The sequence below is a fragment of the Lagenorhynchus albirostris genome, chromosome 10, assembly GCF_949774975.1.
Source record: "Lagenorhynchus albirostris chromosome 10, mLagAlb1.1, whole genome shotgun sequence".
Taxonomy (NCBI): Eukaryota; Metazoa; Chordata; class Mammalia; order Artiodactyla; family Delphinidae; genus Lagenorhynchus; species Lagenorhynchus albirostris.
Window position 1 is genome coordinate 83,786,267 of NC_083104.1, and position 18,199 is coordinate 83,804,465.

The 18,199-nt window shown below is 45.3% G+C and overlaps 3 protein-coding genes across 6 annotated transcripts; 1 reads left to right on the plus strand and 2 right to left on the minus strand.

Moving 5' to 3' along the window:
- The first annotated feature begins 380 nt into the window (after nucleotides 1-380).
- H1-6 (H1.6 linker histone, cluster member) lies at nucleotides 381-1,061 on the plus strand. Its single transcript, XM_060163485.1, is given in 1 exon segment — nucleotides 381-1,061. A coding segment is annotated over 1 exon segment (681 nt).
- A 1,984-nt stretch (nucleotides 1,062-3,045) lies between these two features.
- Nucleotides 3,046-3,400, minus strand: LOC132527633 (histone H4). The gene has a single exon (XM_060163537.1). It carries the CDS (start codon nucleotides 3,392-3,394, stop codon nucleotides 3,083-3,085), a length of 312 nt encoding a protein of 103 aa, XP_060019520.1. The 5' UTR covers nucleotides 3,395-3,400; the 3' UTR covers nucleotides 3,046-3,082.
- Nucleotides 3,401-8,800: 5,400 nt separating this feature from the next.
- Nucleotides 8,801-17,654, minus strand: HFE (homeostatic iron regulator). Of its 4 annotated transcripts, XM_060163468.1 has the most exons (6): nucleotides 17,459-17,654; nucleotides 13,778-14,041; nucleotides 13,294-13,593; nucleotides 12,177-12,452; nucleotides 11,931-12,044; nucleotides 8,801-10,972 (listed from the first exon to the last, which is right to left on the minus strand). In XM_060163468.1, the coding sequence occupies exons 1-6, from the start codon at nucleotides 17,532-17,534 to the stop codon at nucleotides 10,932-10,934; spliced, it is 1,071 nt and encodes a 356-aa protein (XP_060019451.1). In that variant the 5' UTR covers nucleotides 17,535-17,654; the 3' UTR covers nucleotides 8,801-10,931. The 4 variants fall into 4 exon arrangements, with proteins under 4 accessions (XP_060019451.1, XP_060019453.1, XP_060019452.1 ...); XM_060163470.1 differs by lacking the exon at nucleotides 12,177-12,452; XM_060163469.1 differs by lacking the exon at nucleotides 11,931-12,044.
- Nucleotides 17,655-18,199: the final 545 nt, after the last annotated feature.

An 18,199-nucleotide genomic window follows, 5' to 3' on the forward strand; every position in this document is an offset into this window, starting at 1 on the left:
AAAGCCAACCATTTGGAAGACCAGTTAGAAGAGATGAGACAAGTCATTCGTTAAAAATTACTTTTATATTTACACGGAAAAGAGGAAGTTTTGTGCTTCCCTTTGAATTTTGTTGAAAATCGAGGGCTTTATTGAACAGTTTTGGCATGCAGGGTCATTTTTCATTAAAAGGCAAAAAGGCATCTGAAATCTGTATCTCTATGGTTTATTCAGCAGTGGAACCTGGGCGATTCCGTGCAGAGGGTATTCGAGGCATTCAACTTTTGGCCGTGAAACAAACACAAATGCTCCTTCCCCAAGGGCGGGGGCGGTGCCTGAGCGACGCACCAATCACAGCGCGCCCTGCCCTATATAAGGCCCTGAGGGCCGTGCAGTAGTTTATGCTATTTGCTAGGTAGTACGTATTGCTCTACTCTAGTGTAATGTCTGAGATGGTGCCTGTCGCTCTAGCGGACCGGGTTCCACCGTCCATGGAGAAACCTCCCCCCCAAAAAAGGGGCAAGAAGCCGGTTGGTTTGACGGGTGAAAGTCGCAAGACCACAAGCGCCTCATTGTCCAAGTTGATCATCGAGGCCCTTTCCATTTCTCAAGAGAGAGCTGGCATGTCTGTGGTAGCACTGAAAAAGGCGCTAGCAGCCGTGGGCTATGACGTGGAGAAGAACAACAGCCGCATCAAGCTGGGTCTCAAGAGCCTGGTTAGCAAAGGAATTCTGGTGCAGACCAGGGGTACCGGTGCTTCCGGCTCTTTCAAGCTCAGCAAGAAGGTTGCTGCTGAGCCCACCAAAGGAAAGGTCAAGAAGCCTGCTTCTACCAAGACGAAGAAGCAGGTCTTGGTCGGAGACTCCAAATCTCCGCAGAAAGCTAAGACCAACAAAAGAGCAAGGACGCCGAGAACAACAATGGCTGAGAAAGCAGGTTCGAGTGGCAGAAAAGCTAAAGGCGCCAAGGGCAAACAACAACGGCAAAGTCCAGCGAAGGCCAGAGCAGGGAAGCCCAAGGCTGGGAATTCTAAACTGATCCAGCTGAAGACTAATCCTAGGAAAGCAACAACCAAGAAGTAACACTTCGGCAACGGTCAGTTTTCATAGAACCCAACGGCTCTTTTAAGAGCCACTCAAATGATTTTGAGGGTGTGACATTGCGTTTTCAGAAGACCCCGGAAGAAAAGACTATTCGTCTACTTTATCACTTGACAATAAGCAAGATTGTGATGCGATGATAGTGTCTTGTCAGAGAAACGGTACAGACTCTGAAGAGCTTCGGATACTTCATGGTATGCTGACTGTCCAGTTCCAGAAAGTTAGGTTGTCCATCCTAATAAAAATAAGGCACATTCCTTGTATGTAAGTTCCTAAATGCTTAGAAAAGTGCTGGATTTTAAGCCGAGAGAGGAGAGGCGATCAGCTCCGTGCCCAACCATACCTGACCATGTGTTTTCACCTAATGATACTCTAGTATATGACTTAATGTGCCTTTCCATGTAAGATTTCTGAACTCAGTCTCCATGGACTTTACAGGGGTTAATATACAGAAACCAAGGTCTCAGTTTGGATTAGTGAGAAGTTTACCTCTCGTTAAACAGATTTCTTTCCACTATGAGTGATTAGTTGCGTAAATCACAGATGTTTCCGTTTTACATTTGCAAGAATATTGAAATGCCTTTCACCTTCATTAGTTTGCAAGTGGTTACCAGATGACTATATATTAAGCACATACTGTTACATTAAAATTTGGTTTGATAATATCATTAGTCTTGATAAAATTGTTCTCTATTTATGAAGAGAATGATAGGCTTGTTCAGATTGTGCTACACAGGCTGAAAAACGTTAACTCTAAAACGTGTGGAGATGTTGGAGGTTCAAATATTAGTGTGTGACCTTTAAATCACAAACCTGCTTGTACTAGGAAACGCTTAGGGTCGGAGTTAAAGCATCTTTTCCGCTTTAAACAGTTTAGTTTGTTTTCACTTAGTTTGTAATTTAGCGTTCTTAAACATCCTCGTAAAATAAATTTATACTGTTAATCTTATTTTGGGCCTTGGTATTGGGGGCGACTTCGAACAAAGCCCATTGCAAAACTACGTAATTAATGCAGTCACACATACAAACATGTTCTATATCCTGTCTGAATTCATTTGTATAATCGGGCCACAGGAAAAAAAAAATTAATTGTATCCTATATGGAAAACGACTAAATACAATGGTTTCAATTTGTACAGAATCAGCCACAGCCGTGCTTTGCTTGGATAAGGTGGCCAGTTTCCCTCTGAGGCTGGAGTTGGGATAGTGCAGGAAAATTCTTCACTTGCTGGACAAGGCAGTGAGCTACTTCTCTGTGTCCAGCAGTGGACTGACCCCAGACTATCACCGCAAAAAGAAAGGAGGAACAACTGGCTTCATCCCGCCGACCTCCAGGCACTACTCCAAACTGTGTAGAAGCGGCTCGGCCACTCTGCGCCTTTGTTCCTCGGGCCCATTAGCGCCTGGATTGCATCGGATTAAAAAGTTAACCAATGAAGGTTTTCCCTTAAGTTCCGGGTACCGGTATGAAACCCCTTGTTTTGGCCAATAGGAAAACAGCCTTGTAACACCACCCTCCGCAATTAAACGGTGGTTTCTTCGCCACACTGAGAACCAGCCAATGAAAGCTTGTCCCCAAAGAGCCTTCATTTGCATAGCTCTCTGTTGTGTGGGTGATACTGTGAACTTTTGTGCCATGGATGCCTCCAGCCGTCCACTTAAGGACAGTTCTAATATTTCCAGATGCATAAGATAGGCACATTTCTCTCATGGGTCCATCTTATACATCACTTCGCGTTTCACCGTTTGTGAAAACCTACTTTCTTCATAAAGACCCAAGTTTCTTAACACCTTAGTGAAGCGCAAGGCCCTATTTAGTTACATAACTGCCGTGTTAATGCAGCTTTCGACCATACTTCGCATGTTAAATTAGCTCTGACATTTGGCTTTCACACACCTCCGCAACGTCCAACAGCCCTTCAGCGAGTTTGTGGGCGGCCCTGAAAAGGGCCTTTTTGGTTTTTTTTAGAAGATGTCGAAGTCTGTCTCGGCCGATGCCGTGATCAACCACCGAAGCCGTAAAGGGTGCGGCCCTGGCGTTTGAGTGCGTAAACCACGTCCATGGCGGTGACAGTCTTCCGCTTGGCGTGCTCGGTGTAGGTTACAGCGTCCCGAATCACGTTCTCCAAAAACACTTTCAACACCCCGCGAGTCTCCTCGTAAATTAGCCCAGAAATGCGCTTGACACCACCACGGCGGGCCAGGCGACGAATAGCTGGCTTGGTGATGCCCTGGATGTTGTCCCGTAAGACCTTGCGGTGACGCTTAGCGCCGCCTTTGCCGAGGCCTTTACCACCCTTTCCGCGACCAGACATGGCTGCTGTCACAGTAACTTTTTGAACTTAGCACTGCTCTTTAAATAGCATTCTTGCGGACCTGATTGAAAACGAGAGCCCTGGTGGATTTTCCAAATTAGGTCATCAAGGGGTGGGGCAAGGAGGGGCTTATTAACATTTCAATGTTTTGATTGGTCGGAATACCTAGCTCTTCGTCTGGCGGGCCGTAATGTGAGGTGGCCTTCAATCAGCTGAAGAGCTTTAGTTTCTCTTTTGCCCTGCACTATTTTTCTTCCGTGCGCGTTTGCAAGTTGAGTATATTCAGCTCAAGGACACGGAGCAAAGAGCTTCACTCCACATTTCCTTTTGGTAACTTGGTAACTAATGTTAGATAATGGTTCCTTGGGGAAGGTAAAAATAATGTGTAAAGGAAGATAGAGTTATAGGTCAAGGGACTTTCCCTTTCAGTCCTTTTAATGTTTCAATTTTAAAGGACGCATTTTGATGGGGCGAAATACAAGCCTGGCCATGAAGAGGCTCTCGTCCTAAAAGACCTGTGTTTGGAAAGACAAAAAGGTAGACAAACGACTGCAAATTAAAACTTCTTCCTTTTCTTCTCTTCCTCAATTCAAACATGTACTGGTTGACTCCTTTTTCTGCAAATGCATGTGAGAGAAGGAATTTAAAGCTAGGCTTGGGTAATCAGTTACCTCTGGACCCTCTTCCTGGCCTTCTGTGCCTGATTGGCCTGCATTTCCTAAAAGCTCCTTTCCTTCTTTCATTAATCCTTTCTCAACCTTCTCTAGTTTTAGAGACAAGAACATACGTTTGTTTTGTAGAGTCCAGGATTAATAGTAAGATAGGGCTAATACTTGATTAAGGTCATTACAAAGCCTACAGGGCCCTCCCCTGGGAGGCCTATGATGAGATTATGGGTGTTTTGAACAGGTTAATCCCATTTTTGTTTTCATTCTTTTTTTAAAAAAAACCGAATAGAACAGAACTGGATCTGAATATGGTTTGAAGAGAAGGATTTCTCAAATCAAAAAGTTTCTCTGGCTTCCTGACAACTTTAAAAACTTTCCACAGTAAGAGTCACTCTAGTTAAATTGAAAAAAAAAAAAAAGACACCCCTCCCCCCATCCTGGTTAATAAATAAATGTCTGTTGGGGAGATTTAGAATGAGATTATGGTCTGAGAGAGACCTCATATAATAACCTCAGACTTAGGTAAAAAGGGAGAAGAGACCCAAAGATGGAGACAAAAGACCTAGGAGAGGGCAGGAAAGCTCTGGATGACATATGGTTTGTATCACTTCTGAAATAATTAGATGGTTATATTCTTCTGCCCCAAAGTGAGTGTTTTTAGGCTCCTGACTTTCACTACCCTTTCCCACCACAAACATGCACCTTATAAGCAGAGACTTAGCTAGGAAGAAATGCCATTCATTACAGAGGAAAAGTGCAAGGTCAGCGTTCACAGGTAAACATGAAATCTCAACATGCTTTTTAATTCATGAAAATAAATTTAAAATAATGTGTATGACATGGTTCTTTTTTTCTTATTCCCTTCTCCTAATTTCTTCTTTTCTATTTTTTTCTCAATGACATTGACTCAAAAATCATGAATGTCAAAACAGGAATATTTAAGAGGTATACAATTATAGATTTATATTAAAAATGAATCCTTCCACTCTAGGAAGAGTTCAGGTATTCCTTGGTCCTGTAGCTTGGGAAAGGGTGGGTCACCCTAGAACTCTCATTCTCAGAGTGAACCTGGCTTCACAGAGCCCCATTCATGTGAGTGAGGCTCTTCAACTAAAAACCCTGCAAACAAGTTGTGGCTAAATGGACACATGAAATATTCACACAAATAAAACTGTGATGTTAAACAAAAGTCTTCTAAAAATATAAAATGCCCAGAACCACTCTCCACAAACTAACTCAATCAGAATATCACCGTTGAGGAATATATATATATATGGAATATATGTACACATATCATCCCATGGAATATATATGTATTCAAAAGACAATTCCGATACTTAGCCAGGGTTGAAAACTACCAGAATATACCAACACTTTTCAGGGTACAGTTGTACTTTAGGAAAAAGAAATCCCAGGGTAGAAATACTTTTGAGCAATATTATAGTTGCAGAAATACATAAGTACAATCTCGCCCCACTTAGCCTGACAGGGATTTATAACATGACAGTAGTTACTCTGGGTATTTGGGGACACCAATCCTGGTCTGGGGCAGACAGCTCTTTTGACCCCTGGCTGATTTATCTCCTTCCCATCTAAGTGTTAAATGCATTTCTCTTTTTCAGCCACCTAATCTTTACTTTGGTATGATCTATTTTCTTATTCATTTTTCCTGAATTAAACTGTCATTCCCACTGGCATGTTTTTGCTTCCATAACATACATATACTGTGTCTCTCCCTATTTTTCTCATTTCCTCTCCTTATCCTTCTAGGAAAACGTTCCTGTTTTTTCTCCTTATTTTATTTTATTCTTTAATTTTGGCCGTGCCATGCAGCTTGCGCGATCTCAGTTCCCCATCCAGGGATAGAACCCCGGGCCACAGCAGTGAAAGTGCTGAATCCTGACCACTAGGCCACCAGGGAACTCCCTGCTTTTTCTCTTTAGTTCAAACTCTTTTACTAAAAGTTTTTGGCACTTGCACTTTCTAGGCCTGCTGTCCTTGTGTGGGTTTTCTCCCTTAAATATTCATAATACATTTTGACCTACTAAAGAAAATGTTATTTGGAAAGAGAATTTCTAACAGTATCCTTTCTTAAACATTTGCTTCAAAATTTTTATAAACATGTTTGTAGTTAAATTTGATTCTCAAAGTTCCATTGAATACTTCCTTAATCACACACACAAAGCCCAAAGAAAGGATTTTGCATTTGTTTTAATGGTGAGAACTGAACACAAAAGTACACAAAGCAAAGATCATTAACTGTTACATCCATGTTTAAAACAGGTGCTTTCTTGCACACATAGTGAAGCTCCTTTGGCAGTATCCAAGTTGCTTGCTGACTATCTTATGAAAATGCCATTGTGGTCACTCTGTTTACAGAATAAGATCCAGGATATTTCATCAACTCATAGGGTAACGTTAACTGACAAGACTTTCACTGAAGTTTATGCAAATATTGGTATTATCCTAACCTTCCCCTCCACACACAAATGCACTGAAGGCTCCAAAATTCTATTTTAGAATCTTTGGGTCAAAAGCCAGAATTATTTTTTTTACTTAATTACTTTATTTACAATACTTTCTATGCAAATCTGGTGAAAAATGATTCACAGGTGCTTCAATGCTACCCATCCCATAATACCTCCCTGAATGATAAATAGAATTAATAAAAATGTGAATTTGATAGTTAGAATTTTGTGTGTGAACAGAAAAAATAATTCCCAAATGTTTCAAATATTTATGAAATAATTATAGAGTATATTCTGAAATGTTAAAACAGGTTCTCTCCTCACTCAGGAAATAATCAGAGGTGCTGCCACTAGGCAGCAGAATGGATACTCAAAGGAGCATCCTAAAAAGATGGAACAATGCCAACCACACGTTTTCTTGATTCAGAGAGAGGGATTGTGTAGTGGCTATGAAGATGAGCCAGGCTAGCTGGGAAAAAAATCAATACAATCATTTTCCAGCTGTGTAACCTTCAGCAAGTTAACCAACCTCTCTGTGCCTTGGTTTCCATACAGCAAAATAAGGGTAGCAGAATAACAAGAGTTTCTACCTCACAGGATTCTTCCGAAGAATTAAATTAATATTTAGAGCAGGGCCTGGCATCTAGTAAGTACTTGATAATTATTAGCTGGAAAAAAAATTAGTTTTAGAAAATATTTAAGCCTAAGAAGACTTTTCTGAGAATGAAAATTCATTCAGCCAAGAAATAGAAGCTACAGAAGCATCTGCTTAAAACACATCATATGTATCTCTCACACATGAGTAAACACCTTAGAGAATTACTCAGAATCAGCATATGTGAGATACCAGCATGCATGTCAGGCCAAGTAATAAATGCATGCAGGATGTCAAGGCAACCCAGGCTTTTTAATCAAATTGTCACATGAAATGATTTAATATTGTATTAATATTCTACATGTTAATCACTGATTCCAAAAGGGAGAAGGAAATATGATGACCCAAAGTCCACAGAAAGAAATCAAAATTAAAAATATCACTCCACGCATGTGAAAATCTTCCATGGTTAAAGTCATGCATTTTTAAATTCTAGTTATTATTAGAGTGTGTAACTTATAAGAAACTTGCAGCATTTTAGAGAAGGTCTTTTGTTTTTAAGTGTGTGTGTGTACCTGAAGAATGTATCAAGTACACGGTACTCTAAGATTATATTATTATAACTGAAGCCGAAGTTTTGCCTGTACCGCCCAGCAGCCTGAACCAACTGCTGGCAGGTTGCCTCAAAGATCAGCAGGTTTGTTCGTTTTCCTTCTGTTCTGTTCCCAGTTCAGGTAGCTCAACAGTGCCCTGCGATTCCAGAGATTCAAATAGCTGGTGAATAGTTTCAGCTTTGCTCTCAAATTTTCAGGGGCTTTTCTCCAAAAGTGATCCCCAGCGCCCCACCCCTTGTTTACTCTTTTCCCCTGAGGAACCCCCTCCCCCCACCCCATAGTCGAAAGACCTCTGTGACATTTTTGACCACCAGATGGCGCGCTTCTCCTTACTACCACCCTTGTAAGTGGTTTTGCCAGAGGCAAAATAAGATACAGATTTTTAAATGTACAGATTTTTAAATCTGACTTTTCAAATGTAGTTGACCTTAAGAATTGATGAACAAGGCTAGAAAAATTAAGCTAAGAAACACTGAAAGAAAATGGAGATTTATAACTACGGTTATTAAAAAAAATGAGCAGGCCGCAGTTGCCGACTGTTAATAAATGTGTATTACTGTGAAGAGTAGAATGTTTCTTGAAATTTTGTCCTGTGTGAAACAAACCAATATAAGACAAATGTTGCCTAATTAATTGTAACATATCCTTAATGAGGTAGGAAGCTTAGTATGAGCCAGGAAGCTTTTTGGCAGTCTGCTTTGAGTATAGGATGATGTTTAAGGAGAAAGAATTTATCAGTGTGCTTCCACCATGGTTTGGAGGTAAAATGACCAATGTGTTACAGCTTAGATGGTAATGTGTCTAGTGTGAAGAAAAACAATTAATTCAGATACCGTGGTTTAATGAAAATATTTCATGAAACAAAACATTAAAAAATTAGAAGCCGTATAAATGTCCCCAAAATAACGTAATGATTAAGTCGATTAAGTCTATATATAAGATGGACAAATACATCAGGAAAACCATGCAGTACACAACACAATGAATTATGCATTTATTAAAATATATGTATCTACTAATTTTATATATTTTAATATAGCAATAATAGTGAGAGGAAATACGCAAATTTTTAATAGACTTTATTACTGGCTAACGGAATAATAGTTTCAATTTAATTCATTTTCAACTTTTCTGTAGTAAGCACAAATCCTATATACTTTTATCCACTTAACTTTGGGAACTGCAAAAAAAGAAAAGTTTAAAAAAATAGTTGAGATCTCTTTGCCCAAGTTCAATATCTACCAAACAAACTTTCGAGCTGTATTTGATCTGAGGCAGCTGCCCTCCAGGACAGAAAGCCTTGTTCACAGTTATGCTGTCAAATACACGTGGCAGCACAAAGTAAACACAAGTTTTCTGCGTGTATATATTAGTACCCTTTTGAATATGGTCAGACAAATTATTTTCCCAGAATCGACTAATTCCTGAGTGACCCGGTTAGATTAATTTTTTTGAATGTGCACGGGTGGGGATGAGAACCAGACTCTCACGGACCCCAGGAAGATGCTGAGGTCAGCATCTTGGTGCTGACCAAGGCCACTCAGTGGCTTCTAGTTTTCCATCTTTAATATGAGAGAAGTTGCTCCAGTTTTTGAAGGGAAACGCCTCCACCCTGGTGGTCCTGATTGGAGCAGGACACTGTGAGGTCCAACACAGTAACTAACTGACACCCCCAATCACAGTCCCATGAGTGATGCCAGATAGAGCTGGCCAGTGGTGGCAACAGGGGTCACATTCCAGGGTTCTTCCCTCAGGGACTTTGAAAGGAAACATGGCTGATACTGTTTTCTGCTGTTTTTTCCCTTCATTTGGGTCAAACTCACTGAGAATACAGACAATGAGACAAGAGAAGAGCGATCTCCACAGCCATCTCCTTCCTTCCCCATTTACTCCAGGCATCTAACCATCTGAATGCAGGGCCAAGGGCTGGATCAAAGAGCCAGGTTGGGGCTTCCCCGGTGGTGCAGTGGTTGAGAGTCCGCCTGCCGATGCAGGGGACACGGGTTCGTGACCCGGTCCGCGAAGATCCCACATGCCGCGGCGTGGCTGGGCCCGTGCGCCACGGCCGCTAAGCCTACGCGTCCGGAGCCTGCGCATCCGGAGCCCGTGCTCCGCGACGGGAGAGGCCACAAGAGTGAGAGGCCCGCGTACCGTAAAAAAAAAAAGAGCCAGATTGATTGAGTTTGAGACCTGTCTCTGTCCCTGGTAAGCTGTGAGACTCTATTTTATATTTCACTTTCTTCATCTTAAAAAAAAAAAAAGAGGATAATAGTACTTACATCAAAGGACTGTTGAGATAATGTATGTAAGTAGGCACTCAGAACTAAGTCTGGCACCAAGGAAGAGCTTTATAAATAAGTGTCAGCCACCTTTTCGTTATCATCATCATCTTAATTATCATTTTCATTGTCAGAACAAGGAGAGGGTGTGAGCAGAGATCAAATCCTGTGCTACTTCAAGTCTGGCATTGTAAGTGCGGGTATCATTAACCTAAGGAAACCTACATGGCACCTATGTGCAAATTAGAAAAAGACATTCCCTCCTCAAGACACTTCCCACCCATTTTCGGGAAGACTATCATAAAACGCACAAACATCCATGATGCCTCTTCTGGGAAAGGTGCCTCCTCGGGTTGTGCAGTGCACAACCTTCACACTGTACAACGGTCCAGGTCTCCCTCTGATGGAAGAGACCACGGGGCTTGGAAACAGGTGAGTTCTTGTATCATAGAGAGAGGGTTAAAAGGAAACTTGAGTGGGTCCAGGAAACGCCTGGATGCGTGTGTCAAATGCTGGTAGGGGTATTAGAGTGTATGTCCCAAGGAGAAGGTTCAAAGCTATTCTCAGATGTTTAAAGGAATCACAAGTCCCCCCAAATTTAAGGAGACTCATTCCATCGTTAGGAGATGAGATGACGTAGGTGTATGGAGTCTGAGGTGATGCAGGAAATGGAGGCAGGCTCTACACGCAGCTTGGGATTCAGGAGAGCCAGTTCTCGGGGAGAGGTCTTAGGGCCCTTTAAGAAGCAGGAACTCAGAAACCTAGATGGGGAACTTTTGGACAGTGAACGGGGAAGGCTAAGAGCAGAGAGTTCCTGAGACAGTTTCTATTTCTTAGGTCCAGCTGTCCGGAAACATGAAGAACGCCTCAAGTGCACCCTCTCTTTCCCCACAAGGAGTCTGCAGGCTGCACTTCATTCACATTCGGCTAAGACATAGTCCCCTGCGGCTCCTCCTGTAAAGACAAGATCCAGGAAAGAGGCATCACAGACCTACGACCCTCTTGCCTCCTCCCCTCCCCAGCCACGCATGTCAACTCTTGTCACCCCCTTCCCAAGGAACTCCTGGATTTCAGGCACCATTATCTCTCATCTGGAGTTGCTGAATAGCTTCCTAACTGGTCTCCTTGTCTCCCATCTCACCTCCTAACAACTCACTCCATGAGGAGACTGGGTTCCTCCTTCCTTATTTAAGTCCCTGCATTGATCGCCGCCCCTCCAGTGCTCATAACATAACATCCCAAAGGCCCCCAGGGCTCTACAGGAGTTGGCTTCTGTCTGCCCCTCTTTCCCCTGCACCACCAATGTTCAGGGAGTAGAAATGCAGACTGAAAAGTACGTAAAGTCAAGGGTCCAACTGATAATAATTTCTCACCTCCCAGCATGCCTCACACTCTCCCACTTGCACAGTTGCTACATCTGCATTGACTTCCCCTAGTCCTCAACCTCACCTAAAGAAATCCTACTTCTTCAAGATCCAGAAGCCTTTCTTGATCCCCAGATGAACGTGGTCATCCCTTCCCTTGACACCCCAGAGCGTGTGCTTCTTATCTGCCTTAGGATCTTTGGGGGTCTTTAACTGCATTTACCTGTCATGGATTTCATTCCTTACTAGACCTGGGTTCTGAGATAGCAAAGGTGACTTAACCTCAAAGCACCCGCACTACTTAAAACAGCACCTTGCAAAATAACAGGCATTCAAAAGATGTCTGTTGAATTCGGAGCTTTCATTCTGAGGGAAATCATTAATTCCTGCCCCCAGGGAGATGCCAGGGCTCCCAGAGAAAGACAGATGAGAAGGCTTCTCGTGGATGCCAGCTCCCCTTTGCCCTCCCCCTGCCCCACTTCCTGCAGGAGGGTTAGTGTGTCCTGGGGGCAGAGATGCTAAGAGGCTTCCTCCTTCCTCCTACTCACTGGAAGCCTGCCTTCTCCTCAAGATTCTGAACAAAATTCCAATAAGGAAGAGGATGATACAGACAGCAATTCCACTGATGATTCCAGTGACCAGGGTGCCAGACAGCGAGGGCTCTAAAATAGCAAAAGCAAGTGAAAGCCCATGATCACTGCCCCATCCCAGAGCCAACCCTCCCCTCACTGCCCTGTTGACCACTCCCATCCCACCCACACCAGGTTTTCTCAGCCCCTGGCTCTCATCCATACCCCAGGTGGCAGTGAGGGGCTGATCCAGGCCTGGGTGCTGCACCTGGCAGCTGTATCTCTGCTCTTCCCCAGGGAGCACAGCCAAAGCCACCCAGCCCTGGTAGGTTCCATCCCCGTTGGGCAGCACGTCCTCAGGCTCAACGTCCTTGGCATCCAGTGGCTGCCTGTCCTTCAACCACCTCATGGTGATGTCCTGGGGGTAGAAGTTCAGAGCCCGACACCGTAGAGTGGTCACTGCAGAGGCCACGTGATGAGTCACTTTCACCAAAGGAAGCGCTGAACAGGAAGGAGGGAGGATCTGGAGGGGGGATTCCTACCCATGCCAGGAAGACCAGAACTTTCACTTCACTTTCTCTATGGGTTGGAGGAAGGAGTTTCCCTGTGCAGACAGAGCAAGTTGTAGGAGAGACACACCATTTTGTGCCCCAACACATGTTCCAAGATTGGGTTCTGATGTGGTGTCACATAGAGAATAGTCCCAGTCATATCAGCCTGTTCTCCGGCCCCACATGTAAATATGCATACTTGTTGCCCATGCCTTATGTTCTCTGTTAAGATATTAAGTTGAATCAGATGAAATTGCCCCTATGAGGCTCAAAAGTGATTGAATATGTACTGCTGGTAATTTCACCTGGTTCAACCCAATAATTATTCTTGTAAAAAGGGGCCTTGTAAGATAGGCAGCCTACGTGACCACTACCATGTTCTGTGAACGTAACCTTTACCCTCCAAGATTCTGCTACTCTGACCGGTTGCCTCCTTGGTATTCATTTCTTGTCTTGCTATTCATGTGATAATTGGCATCTCTGAATTCCTAAGAGTTATAAATATACATAGCGTTCTTGGTTAAATCAAGAGAAAAATCACAGTTACTTCCTCTTTAGCTACGTGCATGGAAAAAAAATGAAAACCGTGACTCATGGCTGGATGATACGTCTCAATTGTAAGGTGGAGACCTCAGAGCTGGAGACCTCAGGGTGGAAAACTCAGACCTCGTTACCTTCGCAGAGAGTTACACAACCTGGACCATCTCTGAAAACCCAGCCGGGGATCCCATGCCCTGCATCCCCCTCCTGTCCGTCCGTCAAGAGAGGGGCAGAGGGTGCTCCCGCCATACCTTGCCGGTCCAGGGCCCCTCTCCCCAGCTCCAGCAAGCGCTGCAGCTGCTCAGGGCAGCCCCTCTCGAGGTAGGCCCTGTTCTGCTTGGCCCGAATCTTGTTCACTTCCCACTCCAGCTTGGTAGTCCGAGCCCTGGGCTCTGCTGCTCTCCAATCCAGCGTCTCAGGACGGAATTCAAGATGGTCCTGCCCATCGTACCCGTACTTCCAGAACCCTCTGGTGCTGTTGTCCTCTTGCACTTCACAGCCCAGGATCACCTGCAGGGTGTGGGACTCTGGCAGCACTCCCAGCTTCGTTACTGAAACCAAAGGAGCAGGCCCCTGTTTTCGCCATTACGGGGACCCAGTGACCTCAGGAATCAAACTGCTGCCCTCTTCCCTGTCCCCCGATCTCAAATAGCCAGTCGTCTCCCTCAAGATGCATCCCTGAGGCGGGGACACACTCCGCCCACCTCGGGAAGGCGAGGCGTGCTCGCCACATACCCTTGCTCTGGTTGTGGTTGTCCATGATGGTCCAGAAATCCACGATGAACATGTGATCCCAGCCTTTCAGGCTCTGGCTCAGCTGCAGCCACAGCTGGCTGGTGGCCCTGCCCCAGAGCCACGGGGCACGAGGCTCTGCACGGCGACTCTCGTGATCGTAGGACACGAACAGCTGGTCGTCCACGTAGCCCAAGGCCTCAAACAGGGGCAGCCCAAGGTCTGGCTCGGAGGCACCCATGAAGAGGAAGCGCAGGGAGTGTGACCCTGGGGAGAGGGCGACAGGCCTTCTCTGTGAGCTGCCTGGGGAACTGGGGGGCAGGCCTTCTGAATCAACTGGTACCAGCTGTGTCTGGGCCCACCCCGTGAAAGTGACTTGCGGTGCCTGCCTTCCCTCCGCGTGCCCCTCCCGTCTGCTCTCCCCTCGTGCCCCTCTGCCACGTGTGCCTGCCACCCCATCGCAGGCCCCAGCCTCTGCCCCAGTAGTCACAGTTACAGCAGCCTCCCTTGGATCCAACAGACTCTAGAAAATCCCGAGGTGTGCCTAGCCAGGGCAGTTGAGCTCGAGAGTTAGTGCTCAGAGCCAATTAGATCCAAGTCCAGAGGAGTTATTGTTTTTTTTTCACTACTTCCATCTCTAAATGCTTTACAGTGTACAGACAGACTTCGTTTTACTGCACTTTGCATCTAATGTGTTTTTTACAAATTGAAGGTTTGGGGCAACCCCGTGTCAAGCAAGTCTATCAGCACCACTTTTCCAACAGCCTTTGCTCACTTTATGTCTCTGCGTCACATTTTGGTAATTCTCACAAGATTTACAGCTTTTTCATTATTATTATATTTGTTATGGTGATCTGTGATCAGTGATCTTTGATGTTACTATTATAAAAAGATTTTGCCTCTCTGAAGGCTCACATGATGGTTAACGTTTCTCAGCAATAAAGTACTTTTAAATTAAGGTATGTATGTTGTTTTTTTAAGACAATGCTATTGCACACTTAATAGAATACAGTGTAGTAAACATAATTTGAATATGTACTGGGAAACCAAAAACTTCATGCGAGTAGCTTTACTGTGACATTCCCTTTATTGTGGTGGTCTGAAACCGAACCCACAATATCTCTGAGGTCTGCCTGTAAATGTTTGCTGTCAAATGCTGGAAGATGTGCTGATAAACAGCTCAGGGCAGCTTTTCAGCAGCAAAACTGTTCCCAATCAAATGCAAATATAGAAAAACCCCAGTAAGCCCAAGAGGACAGACTTCTGGGCAGGTGAGAGCTTCCTTACACCTCCCCTCAATTCTAGAATGAGGGAGTTCAGGGATGTATCCGCAATGCCTAGAACGGTGTCTGGCATGTAGTACGTGCTTAATACATACTTGTTGGGTGACTAAATGCTGACTTCTAGATTTTTGTCTCTGGCCGTGAACTCTAGACTCTTACACTCCAACTGCCTACGTGATACCACCAGTTGGATGACTCACTGGAATCACAAACTTGAGCAAGTCCAAAACCAGGCTCCTGGTTTCCCCCAAACTGCTCTTTCTTCCGCCTTCACCATCTCAGAAGTGGCATCACCTATCCCCCTGTTGCTCAGGCCGATAAAATAAAAATAAAATAAAACAATAACAGAGGCACCTTCGACTCTGTCTGTCATGTGATCCTTCATAGATCCCTCAGCAACTTCCTTCAAATAGATCCAGAATACAACCGTTTCTCGCCACCACTTCTGCTCCCACCGGCCCAGTCCATCAACTCCCGCCTGTCTGCTTGCCCTTCACTCCGCGTTCCACGGAGCTGCTGGAGCAATCTTTTCAACAGCTGTGCTGGATCACATCACTGCTGGGCTGGAATCCACACCGTGGCCTGTGAGGCCCCAGGAGACTCGCCCGCGGCTCCTCTGCTGAGCACATTGCCTATTCTAGGCCTCCGGCCCCTGCGCTCCTGCTGCAGCGGTGCCCTTGCTCTTTCTTCAACCAGGACATTTCGTCTCTTAAGGGACATTTGGCAATGTCTGGGCACATTTTCTGTTGTCACAACTGGGGAGTGTACTAACATCCAGTGAGTAGAGGACAGGGATGCTGCTAAACATACTACAGTGCACACGACAGTCCCCACACCAAAAAAAATGTCAGAAGTGCTGAGGTTGCAAATCCTTGCCATGTCTCCCCAGCCTGTCCGGGAAGCGCTACTCCCAGGCAGCATCACCTCTATTTCCTTCAGGTATCTGTTCAAACCCAGCCAGGGAGAGTGGCCTGCCCTGATCTCTGTGCTTCACACGCCTTCAGGGCACCCATTACCTGATGCTCTCTATCCTTCTGTGTATTGTCATCCCCGTCTACTTGAATACAAAGCACCGGAGGACTAGGCTCCCTGCTCTCTCCTGGGTCTAGAACAGCGTAACACATGGGTGGTGTTCCTTCAATACTTGTGAACAGTGAAGACTTGTGTCCAACAAATGTTATGATTCAACCTCTAACGCGGTGTGACTTTTAAGGATCGCAGCTATGAAGCAGAGACACGGGCTCTGCCTCAAAAGCCCTGAGTAACATTGAACAAAGTCACCACCTGTGAGCAAGTCTTATCTCATTCTCATCATCTATAAAGTGTGGATACACATACTAGCTACCCTCCAAGTGTGGTTCTGAGGCTACATGACAAAGTATGAAGCGTCCAGAGCTGTGTCAGACAACAGTAAGGGCGAACACTGTCAGCTAAGATTAGAACCAGTGGTACTTCATTTAGTGTCAGAAAACCAGATTGCCTGGATTCTTTGTAACCTGGGAAAAGGATTTAACCTGAGGTCGTTAACCACGAGTAAAATCAACATACTAATAGCTCCTACCTCCCAAATGCATAGTAGAGTCAAACAGGATCACAGATCTGAAGACGATTTAAAACTGAGGTCATTACTTACATGTTAATTACCATCCCTTTGGCATCCTTTAGTAAAGGCCGGTTAATTATACAATACTATTAACACTGCAAATCAACAACTCCGGGCTGAAAAGGAGAACTGTGCGATTCAGTTCAAAAGTTCAAAAACAGCAGATATGTTATTTTTCCAGGCAAAAGAACAATCACCAGTCAGTCCCTAGGCCGACCTCCGTCAAGAACCTCCCACCCACAGCGCCAGTGGTTCTGAAATGGAAACCCAGCTGGGTCCGCCGTGCGTTCGCTCGTCCCAAAGTCTCCCAGCCCTTAGAGCGCCGGGGAAAGGAAACACCGAGGGGGCGCTCCGGCCGAGGTCGCCCTTGGTGAAAAGAACTTCCTGTTTAGGGATGATCGGGGGTAAAACGACACAACCACCAGTAGAAAGAAGAATACCGAGATCCGAGTCCAAGGACCCCTAATCCGAGAGCTTGGCCTCGATGAGAAAAGGTTTATACCTAGAAACGTCACGCTCGGAGGAGGGAGTGGGTGGTTCCGAGTGTAACTCCATAGCAGCAGGGACAGCGAGCGGGCCGGGGGTGGGCGTGGAGGTCTTGGGGCGAGAGGCCCCGTAACCCCATCTGCACCCCAGTGACCCACGTCCCCTCCGGGGAAAGTTGGGGGAGGGGACCGCGCACAGGGCTGAGCAGTCGTTCCGAGCTTAGCGAACTCCCAATCGCTAAGAAAAGCTAGTTTGGATTTTTCCTCCCCCCACCCCCCGCTCCCCTCTCTGGCCTGCGGCCCCCGGACTCACGCGGCGGTCGCCCCTGCGTGGCCACCGTCCGCAGGAGAATCAGGAGGAGAAGCGCCGGCCGGGCTCGCGGGCCCATTTCGCCGGCTCCGACCGTCCGTCCTGGCGCTTTTCAGCCGCTTGGGTAGGGCGGGGGAACGGGGGTGGCCCAAGAAGTCACCCTGGAGCCATTGCCGAGGCTCCGGGGATCCCAGATGAAACTTCCTGGCCAGTGGGATCCTTTTCCGGGGCCACTGGCGAAAAGAAATGGGTCTCCTGCACTTGAGCTCTCCTGCAATCCAGAGTACCTGCTTGGGAAACACTCGGTGACCCAGCTGTCCTTCTGGTTTTTAAACCCAGGGAGGATGTTGCTGACTGGGGAAAGTATCTTTAACGATTTTCTGATCTAAATATTTAAATATTGAATAACTTGAAATTTTAATTATACATTTTGAAAAATTTTAAGTTCAACTTTCCAATCCTGATGTTTTTGCATAAAAATTTTATTTTATTCTTTGATCAGAATTAGTTAAATCATAAGATTAACAGATTAGATCCCATCTACCGAAACATCTTTCACAATTTATGTAGTTAAACTATATTTCACAAACTACTGCACATTGGGATCACCCGGAGAATCGTTAAACCTATTGATGCCCTGCTATAGCCCCCAGACACTCTGATTTAATTGCTGTGTGGTGCCACCAGAGCAACGGGATTTTAAATACCCCTCTTCCCCCCAACACACACAACAAAGTTTGAGAA